This window comes from Beta vulgaris, chromosome 7 (genome assembly GCF_026745355.1).
Source record: "Beta vulgaris subsp. vulgaris cultivar EL10 chromosome 7, EL10.2, whole genome shotgun sequence".
Lineage (NCBI taxonomy): Eukaryota > Viridiplantae > Streptophyta > Magnoliopsida > Caryophyllales > Amaranthaceae > Beta > Beta vulgaris.
Window position 1 is genome coordinate 9639987 of NC_079208.1, and position 27301 is coordinate 9667287.

The window sequence follows — 27301 nt, forward strand, 5'->3', positions numbered from 1 at the left end:
AGTGTTAACGTTTAAGTTTTTGATTTTATGTTGCCTTGTATTTTCCTTATGGAAAGTACGGCGGTAACGCACCGACTATCTAGGTTCCGCTGCTAATAATCGATTAATTAACTTAACAACGATGATTAGAGTTCGGGGCGTTATAGGTTGGTATCAGAGCAACGGTTCTCGATGCCTCAAGTAAAATCTCAAAGGTTCTACTGATTGAGGGTTGCCCATAATTTTTTGATTTGTTTGTATGTTAGATAATATTTGAGTTGGAGTTGGTGGAACTGATTAGTGTTCTGTAAAGTAAAAAAAAAAAACTAGTCATATGTGATATGATATTGATATGGTTTCTCTTATCACTTACAAATAGACTCCAGATCTGCGAATTTATGGAATCGTTTTCTTCTTTTAAATTTATGATTGCAGTTTCTTGTGTTAGACGAAGCAGACAGAGTTCTTGATGTTGGGTTTGAGGAGGAGCTGAGAGTTAAGGTACTAGCTAAGTAGCTATAGCAGTAAAGTAACCAGGATAAATTCTTTGTGGGTGCCCAATTAAGCATTTTTATCAGTCATCTCACTCATACATCGACTTGAAAACTAGCTTATTCTAACTGAGAATTTAGCCTAAACTCCAACAAGTTCTATTATCACTCAACTCACCAAGCTTTTGCACTAAATGCCTATTTCCTCGAACATGGCAAACGAAAGAAACAAATCATCTAAAGAAACATCTAGATTGGAAGTTGTTTTCCCTCATACAGATGTTTGATTCTACTAATCCATGAATATTGCACATGAAAGATACACCTCACTAGAGTTAGTGCAATAATCCATTTCACATGAACCATTTGTCTAATTCTTCTCACACAAATTTGTCATATGATTCATAAATGTTCTATGCTAATTGTTAGTTTTATGCTTGTTGGATGTAGGCTGCTAATAAAGCTTCATCTTCTGGAAATGACAACTCTCGTTAATTATTTAATTAGCTAGTTGGATTTTTGTGGAAAGGTAACATTCCTAGTAGATCTTATTTATTGTTTGTTAAACTAGTATGTTGCATGTTTGTGGCCTTTTTTTTAATTACTTCTGTTGACATTTTTTTTGCCCCTCAGATTAATTTTGGATGCACCAAAACGAAAAAGTGAATGTTGAAGATTTGAGGACATTGGAACTTCTGTTTGGGCACAAGAATGAAGATATATTAAATTTTGTTATTATTTAGTTGGATTATAAATTTTAAAGTTTGTTGTTCTACATACATTGGTTGTACCTTGAGTTTGTCTGAATGAGTTAGACTTTTTGGTGATTTTTAGCTTGAAGATTTTATATAGAGTATTAAACTATAAATTTTTTTCATTAATCAATATATTATATTTTGGTTCACTTGCAAATGTAAAACTAATTTGTAATTTTAGCATTGAGATCATAAATTAACTCTAGCGGCACTTTAAAAGTGCGGAAAGGATTATACGACGCTTTTAGTGGGTCTCCATAGCTAAAGAAAAATAGTAAATTGCATCAGATCTTGTTCAACGCTTTAGGAGCGTAGCTACCTATTACAACGCTAATAAAGTGTCCCTAGCAGCGTGCTTGAAAGCGTTCCGAACTAGCGACGCATTTATCCTAGCTATACCGACGCATAAATAAAGCGTAGCTACAGGGTGTAGCGACACAGGCAAGCGGAGCACTTTTTAGTGCGTTTGTAAAAGTGCTTGCGACGCTTTATAGCGTTGTAGTAGGCTATTTTGATGCGTTGCTGAAAGCCAATTCCATACTAGTGGTTTAAGTTTTTGATTTTATGTTGCCTTGTATTTTCCTTATGGAAAGTACGGTGGTAACGCACCGACTATCTAGGTTCCGCTGCTAATAATCGATTAATTAACTTAACAACGATGATTAGAGGTCGGGCGTTACAGGTTGGTATCAAGAGCAACGGTTCTCGATGCCTCAAGTAAAATCTCAAAGGTTTTACTTAAATTAGCAAATAAATGGTAAAGTAATCTAGTAAAATGAGAGTCATCACCATAAGTATAGGGTTCATATAACATAATAAGATGAATACTAAATGGTGTAGTTAATAAGTGTTTTGAAAATGAAAATGAGTGTGAGTGTTAGGATCGGGGAAGGGAATATTTTTATATTATTTTTAAGATGACGTCTATGCCTCGCTTAACATGTTATGCACATGGAATATGTGATGTTTTAGAACATGGCAACAAGTGGAAGTGGACCTACTAATGGAGGAAGTGGAACCCATGGGCCTGAAGTCACACTTGAAGAAATGAGGCAAAGGCTAGATACCTTGCGAAGTGACCTTGTTTTCGAGGAAACGACTGAAAATGCGAACGGAAATCAGGTGGATATAATGAGGCTGATGATGGAATTCTTGCAAGGAAACCGACCAAGGGCCAAGACGGAGCAGGAAGAATGCTCCAATATGTTCAAAAGGTTTTCTGCTCACAAGCCGCCTACTTATGATGGAAAGCCTGACCCCACCGAGTTTGAGGAATGGTTGAATGGCATGGAGAAACTCTTTGATGCCACCCAGTGTCCCGACAAGTGGAAAGTTAACTTCGCTGTGTTCTACTTGAAAGGGCAAGCTGATCTGTGGTGGAAGACTGCTAAAGAGATGCAGAATCAACCTGGATTTGGATGGGAAGATTTAAAGGAGGCTATGAGAAACCAGTTTTACCCTCAGTCTCTGCAACTCCAGATGGAATCTGAGTTTATCCATCTGAGGCAAAGGGGTATGTCAGTTCTGGAATATGCTGTGAAGTTCAATGAGTTAGCTCGATTTGCTCCTGATCTGGTGTCTACGGATCGTCAAAGGATGAATCGATTTGAAGGAGGTTTGAACCTGGATCTTCAAGAAAGGCTTGCTGCAAATATGAGTAAGTCTTAGCAAGAGCTATATGACCGGGCTATCAATGTTGAAAGGAAAATGAAGCTGCGAAAGGAAGTGTATGAGGGTGGAAAAAGAAAAGCTAAATCTCATGAAAGCCACTCCAACAACAACTTCAACAAAAAGCCAAACACGGGATATTCGGGAAACGATCAGAAGCAAATTCCTCGATGCAACAACTGCGGAAGACAAGGCCACATGACGAATGAATGTCGTAGGGGAACTGGTCAGTGTTATCGATGTGGTAAACCAGGTCATATGATTAAAAATTGTCCAGTTCCAGATTGGCGAAGTGGAAATGTTGCGAATCATGGTCAAAGAAACGGCCAGAACTCTGGCTATGGTGGAAATGCAGGCAACGCAAATAACAACCCTCCACGTGGACCCCCGCAGGCTGGAAGAGTCTTTATGATGCAGCGTGATGAAGCAGAGGCAGATGATATTGTCATTACTGGTACTTTCCCTGTCAACTCTGTACCTGCTTATGTCCTTTTCGATTCTGGAGCTTCCCATCCGTTTATATCTAGTGCATTTTCTAGAAGCTTGAATGCAAAACCATGCTCTGAATTCTCTGCCATGTCTGTCACCATCCCTAATGGTGAATCCATCTTATGTGATGTCATGTATAGAAATTGTCCTATTCTTATAGGGGGATGTGAATTTCAAGTTAGACCTCATTCAATTTGAACTAACCGACTTTGATGTGATATCGGGAATGAATTGGTTGTCGAAGTACAAAGCAGACATAAATTGCCTTAACCATGAAATAACCCTGGAAGCCAGATGGGTGTAAGGTTTCTTATCGAAGAAGAAAAGTCCAACCCAAACCTGAAATCATCTCATCCTTGAAAGCCTTCAAGTTACTTTCAAAGGGTCATTACGGATACCTATGTAGTGTGGTAGACCTAACCAAACCTGAACCCTCGTTATCCGATATTCCATAGTTTGTGAGTACCCTGATGTATTTCCGGAAGAGATACCTGGCATGCCACCAGAAAGAGAAATAGATTTCAGCATTGACCTCGTTCCTGGATCTGCTCCTATCTCCAAGGCACCTTATCGAATGGCACCTGCTGAGTTACAAGAACTGAAAAAGCAACTAGATGAATTACTCGTGAAGGGGTATATTCGACCTAGTGTGTCGCCATGGGGTGCACCAGTTCTATTTGTCAAGAAGAAAGATGGAAGCATGAGGTTGTGCATTGATTATCGAGAGTTGAACAAGATCACCATCAAGAATAAATATCCATTGCCTCGTATTGATGATCTTTTCGACCAACTTCGAGGTGCAACTATCTTCCAAGATTGATTTAAGATCTGGATATCATCAACTCCGCATAAAGCCAGAAGATATTTCAAAAACTGCTTTCAGGACCCGATATGGTCATTATGAATTACAGTAATGCCATTTGGGTTAACCAATGCCCCTGCTGTCTTCATGGATCTGATGAACCGAGTATTTAAATCATACCTCGATAAGTTTGTGGTTGTATTCATCGATGATATCTTGGTGTTTTCAAGAAACTTGATTGAGCATGAAGAACATTTGAGGAAGGTGTTAGAAGTGTTGAGAGAAAGGAAGTTGTATGCGAAGTTGAAGAAATGTGAGTTCTGGTTGAAAGAAGTTGCCTTTCTAGGGCACATCATTTCAGATACTGGAGTCTCGGTTGATCCACAAAAGATAAGAGCTATCATGGAATGGCCTAGACCCACTAATGTTCCTGAAGTTCGGAGTTTATGGGTTTAGCTGGATATTATAGAAGATTTGTCCAAGATTTCTCCAAGATAGCCATGCCTATAACTCGATTGGTAAAGAAGACGGTTAAGTTTGTTGGAGTGATGAATGTGAAGCAGCTTTTCAAGAGTTGAAGAAGCGTCTCACCACTGCTCCTGTTCTTACTCTCCCTTCGGAACTGATGGATTTGTTGTGTACAGCGATGCCTCTAAGCATGGATTAGGTGTGTGTTGATGCAGAACGATAAAGTTATAGCATATGCTTCCCGTCAACTCAAGCCTCATGAACAAAACTACCCAACCCATGACCTTGAACTAGCCGCAGTTGTGTTTGCTCTCAAAATATGGAGACACTATCTCTATGGTGTTCCGTGTAAGATCTTCACCGACCACAAAAGCCTTAAATACATTTTTACCCAAAAGGAATTGAACTTGAGGCAGCGTAGATGGCTTGAACTCCTAAAGATTATGATGTCGAGATCCTATATCACCCAGGCAAAGCTAATGTCGTAGCTGATGCTTTAAGCCGCAAATCCTACCTAAACACAACCTTAACCTTGCCGAAAGAAATCAATGATGATTTGATGAAGATGAAAGTGGAGATCATGCAACCGAAAATAGAAGCACAATTGTATGCATTGGAGTTGAGGCCGACTTTGTTGGAAGAAATAAAAGAGGCGCAAGATGGAGACTTGGAGTTGCAAAAGATAAAGAGTGATGTGAAGAAGGGAAAATCACCGGGATTCGTGATCCAAGATGATGGCACGTTGAGATTTCAGGGTAGAACATGTGTTCCAGATAAGGAGGCATTAAAAGAGAATTCTGGAAGAAGCTCACAACAGTCCTTTTTCTATTCACCCTGGAGGAAACAAGTTATACAAAGATCTGAAACAGAATTTTTGGTGGAGTAATATGAAGCAGGATGTTGCTGAATATGTACAAGGTGTCTGACGTGCCAGAGGATCAAGATAGAGCACCAGAGACCTGCAGGATTATTGCAGCCTTTGGATGTTCCAACATGGAAATGGGATTCGATTTCTATGGATTTTATTGTTGGGTTACCACCATCATCCCGAGGTATGAATAGCATTTGGGTGATCGTGGACAGGTTGACTAAATCGGCACATTTCTTGGCGATCAGAAATAATTGGAGCCTAGACAAGCTAGCAGAGTTATATGTGAGCACGATAGTCAGATTACATGGTGTTCCAAGTTCTATTGTATCTGATCGAGACTCGAGGTTTCAAGCGAAATTTTGGAAGGAGTTACAGAAAGCTTTTGGTACTAAACTCGATTTCAGCACCGCCTTTCACCCAGCAACCGATGGTCAAACCGAGCGAACAATTCAGACCCTCGAAGATATGCTAAGAGCATGTGTGTTGGATTTCCATGGAAGTTGGGAGAAATACTTGCCATTGGTGGAGTTTTCCTATAACAACAGCTATCAGGCTAGCATCAAGATGGCACCATATGAAGCACTTTATGGAGAAGGTGTAGAACACCTCTTTGTTGGAGTGACATCGACGAAGCACGAATGATTGGGCCTGACTTGATACAAGAAACGACAGAAAAAGTACGACTTATTCAAGCTAGGATCAAGACCGCGCAAAGTAGACAAAAGAGCTATGCGGATCGTCGAAGAAGGCCACTAGAATTTATGGTGGGTGATCATGTCTTTCTGAAAGTTTCCCTAGCAAAGGTGTCATGAGATTTGGACAGTCTGGTAAGCTGACCCGAGTATATTGGTCCGTACGAAATCCTGGAGCGAGTCAATAGAAGTGGCGTATCGATTAGCTTTACCCACAGACTTGGATCGAGTGCATAACGTCTTCCATATATCGATGTTAGGAAGTATATTTCTGATCCAAGCACGTAATTAGGCACGAGCCCTTGCAATTGAGGAACGATCTATCCTATGAAGAGAAACGATTGAAATTCTCGATCGTAGAGAAAAGCAGCTCAGGAATAAGACAATCCATATGGTCAAAGTTTTATGGGCTAACCATTCATCGTCTGAGGCCACGTGGGAAGTAGAAGACCAAATGAAAGCAAGATACCCCCATCTATTTGCTTAGATGATTTGATGTAAACTTTTGTTTTGATATGTGAATGAAATACATGATTTTGAAATATGTGATTGAGCAAGTTTGATGTTTGAATCTTCATATCATATGAGCAAGTTTCGAGGACGAAACTTATTCTAAGGGGTGAGGATGTAATATCCCGAAAATTCAAACTTGATTAACATTAATAATTAGCTTAAATAAATTATTTAAAATTTATTTATTTACTTAATCACTTCTCTAATATATTTGAAAATAAAATAAAATCGAGTATTTAATAAAATAAGCTAAGTTAGATTGGTAACACATTAAAAGAAAGTAGGAAAAGTCATTATTTTAGTATTAGTAAAATAATTAGAAAATTTCCAAAAAAAGAAATTCACCATCCACACAACCCATCTTCTTCCTCAAGCTCCATGACCTTGCTCCCCAAGCTTCTAAGAACTCCTTGCTCCCCAAGTATACTTCACCATTAATCCACCTTATTTTAATTGAGTTTGCTTCCTAAAATTACTATAAATAGTAAGCTGATTTACTATTCATCTCCACCCAAAAATCAGAAAACTTTCAACACCACCACCCAAACTCTCTTTTTTCCGGCCACCTTCCGACCACCACACCGGTCTGCCGCCACTCCTGCGCAGGTAGAACCGCACCTCTCGTCCAGCCGCCGCGCCGCGACACTCCCCCAACCTCTCCTGCTGCTCTCTCTCCCTCCCCCATCTCGCTGCACCCTCTGCCCCGCCTGGGCTGCTGCCGCGCCACCTGCCGCCAGCCACGTCCGCACCGCCGTCCATCTCGCTGCTGCACCGTCACCCGCTCGCCGGAGCTCCGACCACCTTTTCCCCCTTCGTTGCTTTGTGCTGTAACAGTAAGTTACTTGACATAGTTTCCCTCCTATTCTTAGTTTGAAAAGTATTTAGAACTAATTAAGTTACTTAGTTTCTTGTTACTTTAGGCTTGTTAAATAATTAACTTGACCCATTAATGTGTTGGGCTAATTAACTAAATTAATTAGATTCATATCTTGTTTTTGTGACTTTAAAATCTACATTGTATGTAGTAGACTTAGTTATGTATAAGTGTAGTTTTAATCTTTCAAATTCTAATATAGAAGCTTAGTATTTAATAAATCAAGTTGATTGGACTTAGTTAATTAACTTAATATTATAAATTCCATTTTATGAATAATTATACAACCAATTATAGTATAATATAGATTATGACATAATCACTAATATTACACCTTTAATATATATAATGGGTATCTTTGGTTAATTAAGTTATAGTTTCATGTTCACATAGATATAACTTAAGTTTATGTATTATAAAGAAATACTAATAAGTACACTTGGATCTTTAATATAAATTAGTAAGCTTAATCTATAATTAATTATATATCCCACTTTTAGCTTGATTAAATGACTATCACTTTTTAACGTTGTAAATTAAGTAAGTCACTTATACAAGGACACTAACTTGTAGGAATATCACTAATAGTAAGTTAGAGTTTAACAATGAGAAATATATATCACTTTATTATTAAAGTCTAATTAAAATATGGAAAGTTCTATAACCATACCTTCAATCATTAAACATGAATTCATAATCTTAGAAGTAATGGTTATTACTAATTAAATAGTTTTACATAATTAGTAATCAAGTTACTAAATTCAAGAAGTATAGTTTAAGTAATAATGTATAATAAGGTTTCATAACTATTAATTTCATCACACTCTAGTAATTCATAGACACATGATGGAAATGGATCGATAGATTAAATCTAGAATAAATATTAATAAGTCATCTTTTATTACCTTGAATAGATTAGAAAGGAAAAGGGATATTACAAGCCTCCCCCGGCTGTCAAGTATAATAATCGCGACTCGAGGTAACGTCTACTGCTAACACCCGCATTCCCCTTCAAAGTATGTTTTATGATCATGATTAATATTATTTTTATATATGGATTGCGGGATCGAAATGAAATGTTTTATGATGGTTATGATGATATGATGCTAATAATGATGATGTATGATGAATTAATGAATATAATTTTCACGATGATGATGATATGCTTAAAACCAATGAAACATGATAAATTCAAGTGAAAGACGGTTCTTGGCAAGTATTCTGTTATCCCGGGTCTGCACGTACCTTCCGGCCGGTTAACCACCTTCCGTTTAGTGAGGGCTATTGTCCTCGGGTGGCACCGGCAATCTGGGCAAATAACGCCACCTTCCGTTTAGTGAGGGCTTTTGTCCTCGGGTGGCTGCCTTCCGTTTATGATGTTATGATGTTTTGGGGAGACGTCCCTTCCGTTGTACTAGCCAAGTTACCAAAGTAAAATATACATGATGATGAACATGATAAAGAAGATAATGTAACATGAATGATATGTTTGTGAAATGTTTTACTTATTCATTCTCCCTGTTTTTAACTAAAATGATGTGAAATGAATTTACGATGTTAGAGTAGTATGTTACTGAGCCTCGGCTCACGACGTTTGTTTTATGTTTTAGGTACCGATGGTGATAACGGGATGGCGTAGCAGTGAGGATTTAATTAATATCTAGATTATCTAGACTCTCATGGTTTTAATTTAAGTTTATGTCAAAACTCTGATTAGTAACTAATTTTTATTAATTAAGACTAATGTTGGACCATTATTATGCTTCATGTTATGAAGTGTTATGTTTAAGTTTGATTTTATGTTGCCTTGTATTTTCCTTATGGAAAGTACGGCGGTAACGCACCGACTATCTAGGTTCCGCTGCTAATAATCGATTAATTAACTTAACAACGATGATTAGAGGTCGGGGCGTTACAGGTTGGTATCAGAGCAACGGTTCTCGATGCCTCAAGTAAAATCTCAAAGGTTTTACTTAAATTAGCAAATAAATGGTAAAGTAATCTAGTAAAACGAGAGTCATCACCATAAGTATAGGGTTCATATAAATAATAATGAATACTAAATGGTGTAGTTAATAAGTGTTTAAAATGAAAATGAGTGTGAGTGTTAGGATCGGGGAAGGGAATATTTTTATATAATCTTTACGATGACGTCTATGTCTCGCTTAACATGTTATGCACATGGAATATGTGATGTTTTAGAACATGGCAACAAGTGGAAGTGGACCTACTAATGGAGGAAGTGGAACCATGGGCCTGAAGTCACACTTGAAGAAATGAGGCAAAGGCTAGATACCTTGCGAAGTGACCCTGTTTTCGAAGAAACGACTGAAAATGCTAACGGAAATCAGGTGGATATAATGGGCTGATGATGGAATTCTTGAAGGAAACCGACCAAGGGCCAAGACGGAGCAGGAAGAATGCTCCAATATGTTCAAAAGGTTTTCTGCTCACAAGCCGCCTACTTATGATGGAAACCTGACCCCACCGAGTTTGAGGAATGGTTAATGGCATGGAGAAACTCTTTGATGCCACCCAGTGTCCGACAAGTGGAAAGTTAACTTGCTGTTTCTACTTAAAAGGGCAAGCTGATCTGTGGTGGAAGACTGCTAGAGAGATGCAGAATCAACCTGGATTTGGATGGGAAGGTTTAAAGGAGGCTATGAGAAACCAGTTTTCCCTCAGTCTCTGCAACTCCAGATGGAATCTGAGTTTATCCATCTGAGGCAAAGGGTATGTCAGTTCTGGAATATGCTGTGAAGTTCAATGAGTTAGCTCGATTTGCTCCTGATCTGGTGTCTACGGATCGTCAAAGGATGAATCGATTTGAAGGAGGTTTGAACCTGGATCTTCAAGAAAGGCTTGCTGCAAATATGAGTAAGTCTTATCAAGAGCTATATGACCGGGCTATCAATGTTGAAAGGAAAATGAAGCTGCGAAGGAAGTGTATGAGGGTGGAAAAAGAAAAGCTAAATCTCTGAAAGCCACTCAACAATTCAACAAAAAGCCAAACACGGGATATTCGGGAAAGATCAGAACAAATTCCTCGATGCAACAAATGCGGAAGACAAGGCCACATGACGAATGAAGTCGTAGGGGAAGTGATCAGTGTTATCGATGTGGTAAACCAGGTCATGATTAAAAATTGTCCAGTTCCAGATTGGCGAAGTGGAAATGTTGCGAATCATGGTCAAAGAAACGGCCAGAACTCTGGCTTGGTGGAAATGCAGGCAACGCAAATAAGAACCCTCCACGTGGACCCCCGCAGGCTGGAAGAGTCTTTATGATGCAGCGTGATGAAGCAGAGGCAGATGATACTGTCATTACTGGTACTTTCCTGTCAACTCTGTACCTGCTTATGTCCTTTTCGATTCTGGAGCTTCCCATGTTTATATCTAGTGCATTTTCTAGAAGCTTGAATGCAAAACCATGCTCTGAATTCTCTGCCATGTCTGTCACCATCCCTAATGGTGAATCCATCTTATGTGATGTCATGTATAGAAATTGTCCTATTCTATAGGGGAGGTGAATTTCAAGTAGACCTCATTCAATTTGAATTAACCGACTTTGATGTGATATTGGGAATGAATTGGTGTATAGTGAGTAAATTGCCTTAACCATGAAATAACCCTTAGGAAGCCAGATGGGTGTAAGGTTTCTTATCGAAGAAGAAAAGTCCAACCCAAACCTGAAATCATCTCATCCTTGAAAGCCTTCAAGTTACTTTCAAAGGGTCATTATGGATACCTATGTAGTGTGGTAGACCTAACCAAACCTGAACCCTCGTTATCCGATATTCCGATAGTTTGTGAGTACCCTGATGTATTTCCGGAAGAGATACCTGGCATGCCACCAGAAAGAGAAATAGATTTCAGCATTGACCTCGTTCCTGGATCTGCTCCTATCTCCAAGGCACCTTATCGAATGGCACCTGCTGAGTTACAAGAACTGAAAAAGCAACTAGATGAATTACTCGTGAAGGGGTATATTCGACCTAGTGTGTCGCCATGGGGTGCACCAGTTCTATTTGTCAAGAAGAAAGATGGAAGCATGAGGTTGTGCATTGATTATCGAGAGTTGAACAAGATCACCATCAAGAATAAATATCCATTGCCTCGTATTGATGATCTTTTCGACCAACTTCGAGGTGCAACTATCTTCTCGAAGATTGATTTAAGTCTGGATATCATCAACTCCGCATAAAGCCAGAAGATATTTCAAAAACTGCTTTCAGGACCCGATATGGTCATTATGAATTACAGTAATGCCATTTGGGTTAACCAATGCCCCTGCTGTCTTCATGGATCTGATGAACCGAGTATTTAAATCATACCTCGATAAGTTTGTGGTTGTATTCATCGATGATATCTTGGTGTTTTCAAGAAACTTGATTGAGCATGAAGAACATTTGAGGAAGGTGTTAGAAGTGTTGAGAGAAAGGAAGTTGTATGCAAGTTGAAGAAATGTGAGTTCTGGTTGAAAGAAGTTGCCTTTCTAGGGCACATCATTTCAGATACTGGAGTCTCGGTTGATCCACAAAAGATAAGAGCTATCATGGAATGGCCTAGACCCACTAATGTTCCTGAAGTTCGGAGTTTCATGGGTTTAGCTGGATATTATAGAAGATTTGTCCAAGATTTCTCCAAGATAGCCATGCCTATAACTCGATTGGTAAAGAAGACGGTTAAGTTTGTGTGGAGTGATGAATGTGAAGCAGCTTTTCAAGAGTTGAAGAAGCGTCTCACCACTGCTCCTGTTCTTACTCTCCCTTCGGGAACTGATGGATTTGTTGTGTACCAGCGATGCCTCTAAGCATGGATTAGGGAGTGTTTGATGCAGAACGATAAAGTTATAGCATATGCTTCCCGTCAACTCAAGCCTCATGAACAAAACTACCCAACCATGACCTTGAACTAGCCGCAGTTGTGTTTGCTCTCAAAATATGGAGACACTATCTCTATGGTGTTCCGTGTAAGATCTTCACCGACCACAAAAGCCTTAAATACATTTTTACCCAAAAGGAATTGAACTTGAGGCAGCGTAGATGGCTTGAACTCCTAAAGATTATGATGTCGAGATCCTATATCACCCAGGCAAAGCTAATGTCGTAGCTGATGTCTTAAGCCGCAAATCCTACCTAAACACAACCTTAACCTTGCCGAAAGAAATCAATGATGATTTGATGAAGATGAAAGTGGAGATCATGCAACCGAAAATAGAAGCACAATTGTATGCATTGGAGTTGAGGCCGACTTTGTTGGAAGAAATAAAAGAGGCGCAAGATGGAGACTTGGAGTTGCAAAAGATAAAGAGTGATGTGAAGAAGGGAAAATCACCGGGATTCGTGATCCAAGATGATGGCACGTTGAGATTTCAGGGTAGAACATGTGTTCCAGATAAGGAGGCATTGAAAAAGAGAATTCTGGAAGAAGCTCACAACAGTCCTTTTTCTATTCACCCTGGAGGAAACAAGTTATACAAAGATCTGAAACAGAATTTTTGGTGGAGTAATATGAAGCAGGATGTTGCTGAATATGTGACAAGGTGTCTGACGTGCCAGAGGATCAAGATAGAGCACCAGAGACCTGCAGGATTATTGCAGCCTTTGGATGTTCCAACATGGAAATGGGATTCGATTTCTATGGATTTTATTGTTGGGTTACCACCATCATCCCGAGGTATGAATAGCATTTGGGTGATCGTGGACAGGTTGACTAAATCGGCACATTTCTTGGCGATCAGAAATAATTGGAGCCTAGACAAGCTAGCAGAGTTATATGTGAGCACGATAGTCAGATTACATGGTGTTCCAAGTTCTATTGTATCTGATCGAGACTCGAGGTTTCAAGCGAAATTTTGGAAGGAGTTACAGAAAGCTTTTGGTACTAAACTCGATTTCAGCACCGCCTTTCACCCAGCAACCGATGGTCAAACCGAGCGAACAATTCAGACCCTCGAAGATATGCTAAGAGCATGTGTGTTGGATTTCCATGGAAGTTGGGAGAAATACTTGCCATTGGTGGAGTTTTCCTATAACAACAGCTATCAGGCTAGCATCAAGATGGCACCATATGAAGCACTTTATGGAGAAGGTGTAGAACACCTCTTTGTTGGAGTGACATCGACGAAGCACGAATGATTGGGCCTGACTTGATACAAGAAACGACAGAAAAAGTACGACTTATTCAAGCTAGGATCAAGACCGCGCAAAGTAGACAAAAGAGCTATGCGGATCGTCGAAGAAGGCCACTAGAATTTATGGTGGGTGATCATGTCTTTCTGAAAGTTTCCCCTAGCAAAGGTGTCATGAGATTTGGACAGTCTGGTAAGCTGAGCCCGAGGTATATTGGTCCGTACGAAATCCTGGAGCGAGTCAATAAAGTGGCGTATCGATTAGCTTTACCCACAGACTTGGATCGAGTGCATAACGTCTTCCATATATCGATGTTGAGGATATATTTCTGATCCAAGCCACGTAATTAGGCACGAGCCCTTGCAATTGAGGAACGATCTATCCTATGAAGAGAAACCGATTGAAATTCTCGATCGTAGAGAAAAGCAGCTCAGGAATAAGACAATCCATATGGTCAAAGTTTTATGGGCTAACCATTCATCGTCTGAGGCCACGTGGGAAGTAGAAGACCAAATGAAAGCAAGATACCCCATCTATTTGCTTAGATGATTTGATGTAAACTTTTGTTTTGATATGTGAATGAAATACATGATTTTGAAATATGTGATTGAGCAAGTTTGATGTTTGAATCTTCATATCATATGAGCAAGTTTCGAGGACGAAACTTATTCTAAGGGGTGAGGATGTAATATCCCGAAAATTCAAACTTGATTAACATTAATAATTAGCTTAAATAAATTATTTAAAATTTATTTATTTATTAATCACTTCTCTAATATATTTGAAAATAAAATAAAATCGAGTATTTAATAAAATAAGCTAAGTTAGATTGGTAACACATTAAAAGAAAGTAGGAAAAGTCACTATTTTAGTATTAGTAAAATAATTAGAAAATTTCCAAAAAAAAGAAATTCACCATCCACACAACCCATCTTCTTCCTCAAGCTCCATGACCTTGCTCCCCAAGGCTTCTAGAACTCCTTGCTCCCCAAGTATACTTCACCATTAATCCACCATTATTTTAATTGAGTTTTGCTCTAAAATTACTATAAATAGTAAGCTGTTTTACTATTCATCCCACCCAAAAACAGAAAACTTTCAACACCACCACCCAAACTCTCTGTTTTCCGGCCACCTTCCGACCACCACCACCGGTCTGCCGCCACTCCTGCGCAGGTAGAACCGCACCTCCGTCCAGCCGCCGCGCCCGCGACACTCCCCCAACCTCTCCTGCTCGCTGCTCTCTTCCCCTCCCCCATCTCGCTGCACCCACTGCCCCGCCTGGGCTGCTGCCGCGCCGCACCTGCCGCCAGCCACGTCCGCGCCGCCGTCCATCTCGCTGCTGCACCGTCACCCGCTCGCCGGAGCTCCGACCACCTTTCCCCCTTCGTTTTTGTGCTGTAACAGTAAGTTACTTGACATAGTTTCCCTCCTATTCTTTAGTTTGAAAAGTATTAAACTAATTAAGTTACTTAGTCCTTGTTACTTTAGGCTTGTTAAATAATTAACTTGACCCATTAATGTGTTGGGCTAATTAACTAAATTAATTAGATTCATAATCTTGTTTTTGTGACTTTAAAATCTACATTGTATGTAGTAGACTTAGTTATGTATAAGTGTAGTTTTAATCTTTCAAATTCTAATATAGAAGCTTAGTATGTTTAATAATCAAGTTGATTGGACTTAGTTAATTAACTTAATATTATAAATTCCATTTTATGAAATAATTATACAACCAATTATAGTATAATATAGATTATGACATAATCACTAATATTACACCTTTAATATATATAATGGGTATCTTTGGTTAATTAAGTTATAGTTTCATGTTCACATAGATATAACTTAAGTTTATGTATTATAAAGTAAACTAATCAAGTACACTTGGATCTTTAAGTATAATGTTAGTATGCTTAATCTATAATTAATTAATTATAATCCCACTGTAGCTTGTTTAAATGACTATCACTTTTTACTTTGTAAATTAAGTAAGTCACTTATACAAGGACATACACTAACTTGTAGGAAATATCACTAATATAAGTTAGAGTTTAACAATGAGTTAAATATATATCACTTTATTATTAAAAGTCTAATTAAAATATGAAAGTTCTATAACCATACCTTCAAGTCATTAATCTTAGAAGTAATGGTTATTACTAATTAAATAGTTTTACATAAGTTAGTAATCAAGTTACTAAATTCAAGAAGTATAGTTTAAGTAATAAATGGTGATAATAAGGTTTCATAACTATTAATTTCATACACACTCTAGTAATTCATAGACACATGATGGAAATGGATCGTAGAGATTAAATCTAGAATAAAATATTAATAAGTCATCTTTTATTAACCCTTGAATAGATTAGAAAGGAAAAGGGATATTACAAGCCTCCCCGGCTGTCAAGTATAATAATCGCGACTCGAGGTAACGTCTACTGCTAACACCCGCATTCCCCTTCAAAGTATGTTTTATGATCATGATTAATATTATGTTTTATATATGGATTGCGGGATCGAAATGAAATGTTTTATGATGGTTATGTGATATGATGCTATGAAATGATGATGTGATGTTATGATGAAATTAATGAATATAATTATTCACGATGATGATGATATGCTTAAAACCAATGAAACATGATAAATTCAAGTGAAAGACGGTTCTTGGCAAGTATTCTGTTATCCCGGGTCGTGCATGTACCTTCCGGTCGGTTAACCACCATCCGTTTAGTGAGGGCTATTGTCCTCGGGTGGCACCGTGCAATCTGGGCAAATAACGCCACCTTCCGTTTAGTGAGGGCTTTTGTCCTCGGGTGGCTGCCTTCCGTTTATGATGTTATGATATTTTGGGGAGACGTCCCTTCCGTTGTACTAGCCAAGTTACCAAAGTAAATATACATGATGATGAACATGATAAAGAAGATAATGTAACATGAGATGATATGTTTGTGAAATGTTTTACTTATTCTATTCTCCCTGTTTTTAACTAAAATGATGTGAAATGAATTTACGATGTTAGAGTAGTATGTTACTGAGCCTCGGCTCACGACGTTTTGTTTTATGCTTTAGGTACCGATGGTGATAACGGGATGGCGTAGCAGTGAGGATTTAATTAATATCTAGATTATCTAGACTCTCATGGTTTTAATTTAAGTTTATGTCAAAACTCTGATTAGTAACTAAGTTTTTATTAATTAAGACTAATGTTGGACCAATATTATGCTTCATGTTATGAAGTGTTTAAGTTTATGATTTTATGTTGCCTTGTATTTTCCTTATGGAAAGTACGGCGGTAACGCACCGACTATCTAGGTTCCGCTGCTAATAATCGATTAATTAACTTAACAACGATGATTAGAGGTCGGGGCGTTACACGGGGAAAAGGAGGCGGGAGGGGAAACGATGGGGAGACAGGTAGGGGGAGTGATGGGGAAACAAAGGAGCAAGGTGGAAGAACAACACAACGAAGGACGCAAAGAGGAGAAGGAGGAGATGACAGAGGACGCGCGAGGGGGAGGGTGAGAGACGACATAGGGTGCGAGGGGGAGGGGGAGACGGGAGAAGATGACGGAGGACGCGAGGCTGATGGAGGAGGGGAAAACGATGGAGGACGCAAAGGGGAGGAGATGACGGAGGACGCAAGGAGGATGGGGAGGAGACGACACACTACAAGCAACCTAAGGGACATGGAGCAGGGTCGCCGGTAATCGGTGAGCAAAGCGACGCTCAAGTCGGCTACCAGTAAGTGTGCGCAAAGGTAAATGGGGTGGATGTGTGTTGTAGGGTTTGGGAAACTTACAAAGAATAGAGAGAGAATAGGATTTTACTTTAGTATAGTACTTGTGGTTTTGGTGCCTCGCAAACATGTTCGATAAATTTTAAAAATATTATTTTATTTATTGATTTTTATTCCAACTTAGACAGTAAGTGTACTCCACTTCAAAAATTATATGGCCTAATTTTCTAGCCCGCCTTAAAAATACATATCAAATAAATTTTCCAGACCACCTAAAAAGTACAAACCAAATAAAATTTAAGTAACAAAAGGAATTAATATCAGCTTACTAGCCTTTCAAGGGTTTTTGTTTGGCTTCAACCTTAAATCCCTATTGTACCGTTTGCGCACTTGGGGGCTGAGACTTGCGGTGCATCATAGTGCCGGTAAGAAGCGTGGTCCTTGGCTGCACGCAGCAACAGGTGAAGAAGCAACTTTGTTTTCGTTGATGTCATCTCATGGTTTACTTCTTTTTTGTTTTTGTTTTTCGTTTTTTTATCCCGATGTCTGCTTTCTCCTCCGTTTCTTAGATTAATCATTCTTTTTCCTTTTATTTTTTTCCTCTATTGATATATATGTGTTGTAGGTGAATGCCTTTGAGTTGGCCAACTTTTTTTGGTTAATTTCATCTACTATAGTCCTGTGTTCTGTTTTTTTGTTGCAGTGTTGTATTCCACAAAGTAGGTTCGTTGAAATACATAGAACATTTTCTCGCACTTTTTTCGAGCCGAATAGTTCATATATACTTTCTCGAGCAGAGCCAAAAAAATTTATTTCGAGCTCCAGCCGAGCCTAGATTTTCGAGCTAAACAATCTTTGAGCTCGACCCGAGCTCGATCCTTCCCCTAGTCGAGCCGAGTCGAGTCTAAGCAGGTTCGGTCTTAATTCGTCATGTTAACATCCTTAGCCTGGTGATATGTAGAATCTCCATGCAATTAGTTCAGACTACTCAAGAGTAAGTGCAGCTGAAGATAAAAGAAATAAATCGATTTTGTACTCTATAACGATATGAAAAGGGATATAAAGAAATTCTTTGATTGGTTCTTTCTCGAAGAATGATTCCATTTTATTTTACTAAACCCCTACTTGGGAACATACCTTAAGGGAGAGCCTGAGACCATAGAGTACGTAGGGAGAGAGAAAGGGGTTGGAGAAGGAATTCGAGTTCCATATATGACCAATCAAGTTCCTAGCTCGCTGAGGCATAATCACTAATGAAATGGAGAGAGATGTCTTTGGAACAAGCTGTGTTGATGATGGATCACCTTCCACTTCTATCAGTGAACATCTTATTCCACTTTAGAAGAGCAAAAAGGTCATATTTCATCAGTTTTCATACTCCATTTTACCAATCTCTCCTCGATAGCTAGTCTACATAGCTAAACAAGCTAAGTAATAAACAAACTTTTAGGAGAGGCTCTATTATTACACAAAATTCTCTTCCAACAAACATTAGGAGCATTTTTTCTATTAGCTAAATAAGACTTTCTTGTAGAGAACTAATTCAGGTGAGTATATTATGCAGAATAGATTCATCTTCACACATTATCCTACACTCCATAATTTTCTTCATAGCCCAAGACATGTACATAGGAATAGGCATGGTCCAAATATCCTTCCGCTTAATGTAGAAGGAATTAATCGATTTCACCCATAATTATCTTATTTTTGAAGTTATAGCCCGACCAACAGTTCTTTGCAATTGCTATCTTGTTCAAGTAACAAGGTTAATGAAATTCAGACCACCTGAAGCTCTAGTAAGGCACAACTGCTCCCAAGAAACCAAAGCCTTCCTAGAAGGGGTATCCTTATCTATTCAGAGGTAATACCTACAATGACTTTGTATTTCTTTCATAATATTCTTGGGAAGACTAAATATTTAGCACCAAAAATCTGCACACTCAACAAAATAGTCTTAACCAATTGAGCTCTATCTACATATGAAAGAGTCTTGGCAGCCCTAGTTCTAGTTCTTGCCAAATTCTTGTCAACCAAAGGCTTACAAGAATCATAGGAAAACTTCTTAGTAGAGATAGGAACACCCAAAAATTTGTAAGGTAAATCACCATGAGGAAATATGACTAAAAGCAAATATTTCAACAACAAACTCATTGGGGCTCCCCAAATAAATATTACTATTCTGCAAATTAGCTTCTAATCCAGAAGCTTAATAATGCAAAGAGAGGGCTTGTAACATAAGGTGAATTGAAGAGGCATTAGCTCTTGAGAACATGAGTATGTCATCAGCAAACATCCATATGTGTGATTTATCATCTTTTACATCGAGGATGGTAGTTGAATTTGGGATTTAACTCAAGAGATGCCGAATATCTAGAGAGATATTGCATCCTTATGGCAAACGAAGATAGTGAAATAGGATCACCATATCTTAATCCTTTCCTAGTTTGGACATATAGGTTTAGTAGCATAACCATTAATCATAATGGAATAAGACATTGTAGAGACGCATGCCATTATCTAATTCATAAACATCTTAGGAATACCAAGCTTATGATGGACACTCTGTAAAACAGGCCATTTAATTGAGGCATAGGTCTTTTAAAGGTCTACCTTGATCATCCACATATTGACATTAATTGTAAGCATAACATCATCAAATTTCTTTAAACAACAAGGCTAATTAGGTAGCATCTAGAAGCAGAAATTAAGCTAGGTCCCCTCATGATGATTGTCAGATCAATACCAGGGAGAGAGGGAGAGCTACTACCCATAAGACCCCTGTAAAATTGCATGAACTCAGTTTTAATTTCATAATGAGAATTCATTATATTGCCATCCTGAGCAAATAGCACATGAATAACATTTTTCACATTTATCTCCTTCATAGAAGAATAAACAATTTAGAGTTGGAATCTCCAGTAGACATCCATTGGATCATAGACTTTGCTTTAGCATACTCTTTTCAATTCCTAACCACTTCTTAAGAGATGGGGTGGCTTGTTGCTCTTTAATGCAAAGTTTTCTATTGTGAATGTCATCAGTTTAAAGAAAAGATTAAGTATGAGCCAGATTAGTTTTAGGTTGATCAATTTTGTCATTAATATTGGCATAATGAGTATTATGCAGATTCTTCAGCTGAATTTTAAATTGTTTCAGTTTCTACCAAATGTCAAACATAGAAGATGTTGTACTTGTAGAAGACCAAGCACTAAAAATACAGTTATCAAAGCCAGAATGCTTATTGAGACAATTCAAAAATCTGAATGGTTTACCACCACATGTTCTAGTTTGAGTAATACTCAAAATTCATGGGGAATGATCAAACATGGAATGATTGAGATATTTAATCACTGCATTAGAATGTTGCTGCAACCAATTTTTTTAATAAACCTTTGTCAATCGTGCTAAAAATCCTATCACTCACCCGTCTTTTGTTAGACTAGAAAAAAAGTAACATGTACTTTTCATTTCCATCATATCAATAGAAGAGAGGAGCTGCATAAAATCCTGAGTTTCATGCTGAGTAATTAAATTACCATTCACTCTAAAACCATTTATAGAAGTTGATAATATGACTAAGCTTTCTCCATAATAGTTTTTTGTCCTCCACTATATGCAGGCCATAAGTGGCTGAAAATTAATGAAGATTAGATGTAGCTTTGTTAGCGAGAAGACAATGAATAAGCTGAGTATCAATATAACAAGTAATCAAGTGAACATCAAAGGCCGGGTTTCCATCCAAGCCAAATTCTCCCTTTTGGACTATGAGCACAATTATCATTCCAAAGCCACATATTACCAAACTTCATCTATAACTTAGTTTTGTTTGCAAGCTAACTCTAGTCTCCAATAAAGCAACTACAATCACGTTATCAGAGCTAACCAACTTCTTAGCCAGCCTCCTTTATTTTAAGAGGGTCATCAATCAATCTTACCATGTGTAAACATCTATTATGATAGGTAAGGGTTATCAGTACATTGCCCAGATGATTATAGAATTTTTTTGGTCTAGATGTTACAAAACAAAGCTAGTATTACTCTCACCACAAGTAATACAAGCTTTTATCCCTGCTTTCCTTGTTACAAGCCTCCATTCACAAGTTTTAGGTAAAATTGGTTGCATTGGTGTATTAGAGACACTAGGTATAATTGGGGATATATTAGCCTGTGCCTCAAAACTAACATCAGACATGGTAGCATCAACAATTTTCTCTGGATAATATGTGCTAACATCATTAATCTTCTCATCCCTGATAACATACAAATTATCACTCATAGGTACATTGGCACCTAGTTTTTAATAATTTAGGAGCTAAGTTTTAAAGCTGGGGGTGGACCTCTCTTAACATTACAATCATGTCTCACTTTCTCATAAGTATTGCAAAAACGTGGAAGCCAATCATACTAGACTTTCTGATTGATTATAAGACCATTTGGATCTTCAAAATGTATATATCAACCATGTGTTTAGTTACATTGATCTCAATCAACACTCTGGCAGAAGAAACTCTAAGTTGTTGTGTTGTGCACTCATTAGCAAACATAGGTACACCAAAGAGGCTGGCCATTTTGCTTAGAGAATTTAGACTTTGACAATTCAAAGGGAGGTTGGACAGCCTAAACCATATGGGAATCATTTTTAGGACTTATTAATTGAAATCAAAGGTAAGAGACCATTGTTTAACAATCATTGGGCGACTGTTAAAACTATGAGGACTAGCATAAATCACTTCATTTCTATCTTCCATGGAGGCAAATTTAACAATGAAAAACCCATCATCATGAAGACAAATTTGAGGCGAGGTTTAGTGACATAATTCCAATCTTGAGCTATGTATCGTGTAAGTGCTCCGATTATGGGTGAAACTCTAACAAGTACGATTATGCAAAGACCAGGGTCGGAAGAAATCTGGACCAGAACAAAACTCCGGTCCGGTCCTCGGTCCAAAGACAATCCTTATTCCGGATTTTCGATTCGGTCTGGTCCGATCCGAATCCTGAAAATTCTGGTCAAGATAGGTGGATCGGAATTTCTGATTTTTTAGTAAAAAAAAACGGTTTATGTATTAAAATGTCGAAAGTTAGAAAGTTAAAAACCTACTATTTATTACCTTTACGAATATTGTTATTAAAATTATTAAATATAAATATATCTAATTTATAAATATGTTTAATCAAATAAAAAAAATATTGTTTTACAAAATATAATATCAGGTTCAACAGGTCCAAAATCGGACCGGACCGGACCAGAAAAGTTTCGATCAGGTCCAGTCCAAAAAAATTCAGATTCCGTTCTACCAGTCCAGCCAGTTCTGGTCTGGTCTGGTACTGGACCAGTGAACACCTCTACTAACAACACAGATAACAATAGATTGAACTCAAATTTCAACAACCTCATATTGAAAAGTTGAGCTCTAGGCTTACCATCTTATATATCACAGGCGCAACAATGGAAAGAGATGTACCTTTGGACGCAAGTTTTTTTCACTGAACAATCTATTATTCTAGGGATTAACCGGTTCATGAGTTTTATGTTGCATCTTTTCAATCGTAGTGACTGGTAGTGGTCATGTGTAGGTTGATCAGGTGAGGTGCAATAACAACCACTACTGGAAAAATAAGGAAGGGTTGCGGTCAAGACAGCACTAAGGGCTGCGTTTTTTGCCAGCAGCCCTTTCAGTAGCAGCCCTTTAATAGAAAAGAAGGGTTGCAGTTTAGGCTCAAAACAGAAGCCCTCCAATATGGAAGGGCTGCGGTTTTGGGCCTAAACCGCAGCCCTTGTGGACCCAAAAAAATAATTTTTTGTTTTTGCATTTTTATGTCAAATTGACACAAAATCAATTCCAAATTGATAAAATTATAACAAAATCACAGCGAACCTCACTAGTTATAGAGGAAATGTAATACAATCCAAATTAAATATAGCATAATGACTAGAAGAATGACGCCAAGGATCTAAAAGCCAGCTTTTGAAACTATGCTACAATACGACGAGCAGGAGCTCATTAACTTCCAGCTCTCTTCATCATCATCACTGCAGAAAATCAAATTCAAGTTAGGAAAGATTACTCCAAGAGCTTAAACTAGCATAAAAAGCTAATTACCATCCAACACCCAACTAGCCTTCTTTTGACTGCTTTGAGAGCAAAAATAATAGATTTCATATTGGAAAGTCACCCTTCCTTCAAGCACAAAGCAGGGCTTGTGAGCTTTTACTGGTTAGAAGTGTAAAGTGTTGCTCATTAACTAAATCTGGACGCTTAGTAATTCAAGAGGAGAAAATACCTGTATAAAGCATCAGAAGCATACTCTAGCAAATGATTGATTTATACAGCTCAAGCGATGAGCAAGCATTGCCTTGCTCCATGGGAAAGAATGAACATGCTTCTATTTAGAAATGAATTACAGGCAGTTTAGAGGGGCCTGTCCTTTATATCTTTTATCATAACACATGCCACATCACTCTAGTAATGGTGACAACCAAATAAGGTGACATGTCTGATCACTGCACTACATAAAGCAGTAGAGAAAATGTAATAACTATTCCAAAACCAAAAACAACAACAAAAAACCAAAATCAAATCAAAACCAAAAACAACTAAACTAAACACTTGAATCCTATTTCCCCAAAAATACCCTAACTTAAAGTCCTTTGTTACGTTTAAAATGAAATGGAAAAAGTACTTCTAAAGTTCTCAAAAGTTCCAATATATGATAAAGATCCACACTATGCTAAACCCACAAAAAGTATATTTAGAAGACACAAGTAGTATCTGATGCTCAATTGGACCATGATAGTAATTCTTCTCTTTTCACAGCATCAACTGGCCCTACAACACCCGATTCTGATTCATTAATTCTCCAGATTTATGCCTATAATGCTTAAATAGAATACAAGACCTACAAAGAAGAACAAGATAGAAATAAGGAAAATAAGTATTTGTTAGTTTGCCCAGAAAAGTGCAATCTTTGGTGAAGTAATAGAGTGTAAGGTCAAGCATTATTTGCTATAGCACACATCAACAATGGCGGATTCCATATCTTCAATTTCAACAAAAAAAGGAAATAAGAGCAAAATCTAATTACATAACAGTGGAATCATCCAGCTAATAGAACTTTCTTTCAGCTCACAATCTTCAGATCAACAATTTCTTAATTCAAGCACGGCATAAAACTTAGGGTTTAAGACCTTTTTCTTTCTGCAACCTGAAACTGAAACAATAATAACCCTAACCTAGATATCATACACTAAAAACAGCAATAAATCAATGAGCAAACATTTAAACACAACAAAAACGAAGAAAATCTAAATGAATCTGGATAGGTTATAAACCTCATATTTCAAAATAAAATGTAGAATAAACTCAAAAATACGGTCCGCGAGCAGTTCGTAAAAAATGCTTCGATATATGAAGATGACGAAATATACGAAGAAAATAGTAGTGGAATCGAATAGTATGATTGGGAAGAAGAGAGAGAAAAGTACCTTAAGTTTGGGTAATGAGTTTGTGAGTTTCAGACAGATTTACAGAGAAAATAAACTTAAATCTCAAAACGAAATAGAAGAAACAAGAACGAAAAGAAAAAATAAGAACTAAATAGAAGAAACATGGAAGTAAGTACCAAAAAATTGAAGATTTGAAGACCTCTTTTGAATATCGAACAACCAGAAATCCCAATAAATTGGAGCGATATGATGATGAGTGAAGAAGACGAAGATGAAGGAGTAGAGATAAAGAGTTCGAACATCGATGTCAGTTCGAAGCTTAGGCCATTAAGGCTAAGTTTAGGGGAGAAAGAGAGGAGATGGATGGGAGGAGAGAGAGAAAAAGGCTCTCAAGTCTTATCAGCGGGAAATAGATTTAAAAGGCCCAAGGACTGCGTTTAGCCCAAAAACGCAACCCTTCTTATAGTAAGAAGGGCTGCATTTTCTTGTTAACCGCAACCCTTCACTAAAAGGACTGCGGTTTTCTTTAAAACTGCAGCCCTTCCAGCGCAACCCTTTCTTTTTATTCCCTAGTGAACTTGATGCATTGCATCAATGGCAACACACAGTTCACGTTAAACTGTCCCAATAGTAGGATAAGCGTAAATAATCATTTGGGGGAGGTCATTTGATACTCGAGGAGACGATGAAGCTATATCCATAGTACTAACGTTCTGGATTAAAGGGGAGTTCTTCTTTCGTGTTATAGAAGAAAAGTATAATAGCAAACCCTAACCATACAAAATGGCCATCCCTAAAGCGAAAATTCATCGTCATGTTAATTTATATTTTGATAACAAATATTACTTTATACATATTTAATTATGGTAACGAAGGATGCATGTGTTCTCTTCACTTCTAGAGAAGAGGGTAATGACTAATGACTTCATATAAGATCCAATAAGTTGTACTAATAAGTTTTAATAAGTTTCAATGACTTTTGATCAGTTTCCATAAATTTTAACACCTTATGAAATAAAATTCAATAAATTCCATAATTTCTAATAAGTTTTAGTAACTTTCTTTAAGTTCATTTAACATAAGTTCAAAGAAAAATATGGTAAAAGAGAACACCATCCCAAAATTGGTTTACTTATCATGATAAGAAAAAGTGACATTCTACATATTTTTTAAGGGGAAAAAACGGAGAGTAATATTATTAACCAACATCTAAATCCGCCAAGGCGAATGCACCTTACGGAAAGTCGTCTACAAAAAATTGTTCTACCCCATTAGAAGGGCGTAAGCTAGCAATTAAATGAGCAACAGTGATCCCTCCCCGTTTAACATGAGAAATAGAAAAATCCAAGAAACTATCACCAATCAACCAAATATCTTCAACAAGAAGGTCAAGAAGAAAACACCCCACACTCTTCGAGGCTATGGCTTTGGATAGATTATAGGCATCCCTATCTGGCTCCACAATAGTAGTATACCCAAACCTCCTCGCAACCTGCAGCTCGAACCTCGCATCCATTGCTTCAAACAAAGAGGCCTTCCAACGAGCTTGAAAGCGGTGCACAACCATCATGATGACCTTCCTATGGCTGTCCCGAATAACAACGCCCACTCCCACTTCCTCATCACATAGAATAGTAGCATCTATTTTGATCTTTACACACCCCTCCCTCGGTGGAACCTAGCTTGACCGAGACAAAATAGGAAGCGTCATATGTATTCTATGCATATCATTCGCATAACCCTTATAGTATGTTACGAGCTGCAGAAACCCAGCAGCACTCACCTCACAATTATGCCACAGTTCATCATGGATCATTGAATTATCGATATGACTACGCACCCCAGGTAAGTGCCATAACAGTGAGCAACCCCTAAGCGTCGAGTTGCGATTTCAGCCACACAAACATCTTCACAAAAGAAGTATTCGGCCCATCCAATATATATTGTGTAAATGGGGACTTTTCCCATACAGGATGCACAATCGAGTAGTGAAAAATATCATGGATGATAGTATCCTTACCTCCCTGACAGTTATTGCACGATCCATCTTCAATGATGTGCCGATCCATGAGCCTTCCATTAGTTGCAAGGGCTCCCGTACTCCATAAGAAATGACAAAGTTTCGGGGATCCTCCTATATTCCACACCTTCCTCCATAAATCACCGTTGTCACCACCAAAACATTGATTCCAACCGTGGATGTGTCCCAATCTTCCTAGCCAATATCAGAATTTGGTAGAATAGACACCATTAAATGCAGGCCACCAATATTGCATATCACTTGGCCAACAAGCACTAAGGGGCATTTCTCTCACAAGCGCCGCATTCGCTTCTGTAAAATATAGTGCAAGAGCCTCCTCATCCCAAGCACCTTTAT

General features: G+C 38.0%; 1 protein-coding gene across 1 annotated transcript; it reads left to right on the plus strand.

Moving 5' to 3' along the window:
- The first annotated feature begins 2200 nt into the window (after positions 1-2200).
- LOC125491707 (uncharacterized) lies at positions 2201-2893 on the plus strand. Its single transcript, XM_048633799.1, has one exon. It carries the CDS (start codon positions 2201-2203, stop codon positions 2891-2893), a length of 693 nt encoding a protein of 230 aa, XP_048489756.1.
- The last annotated feature ends 24408 nt before the right edge of the window (positions 2894-27301 follow it).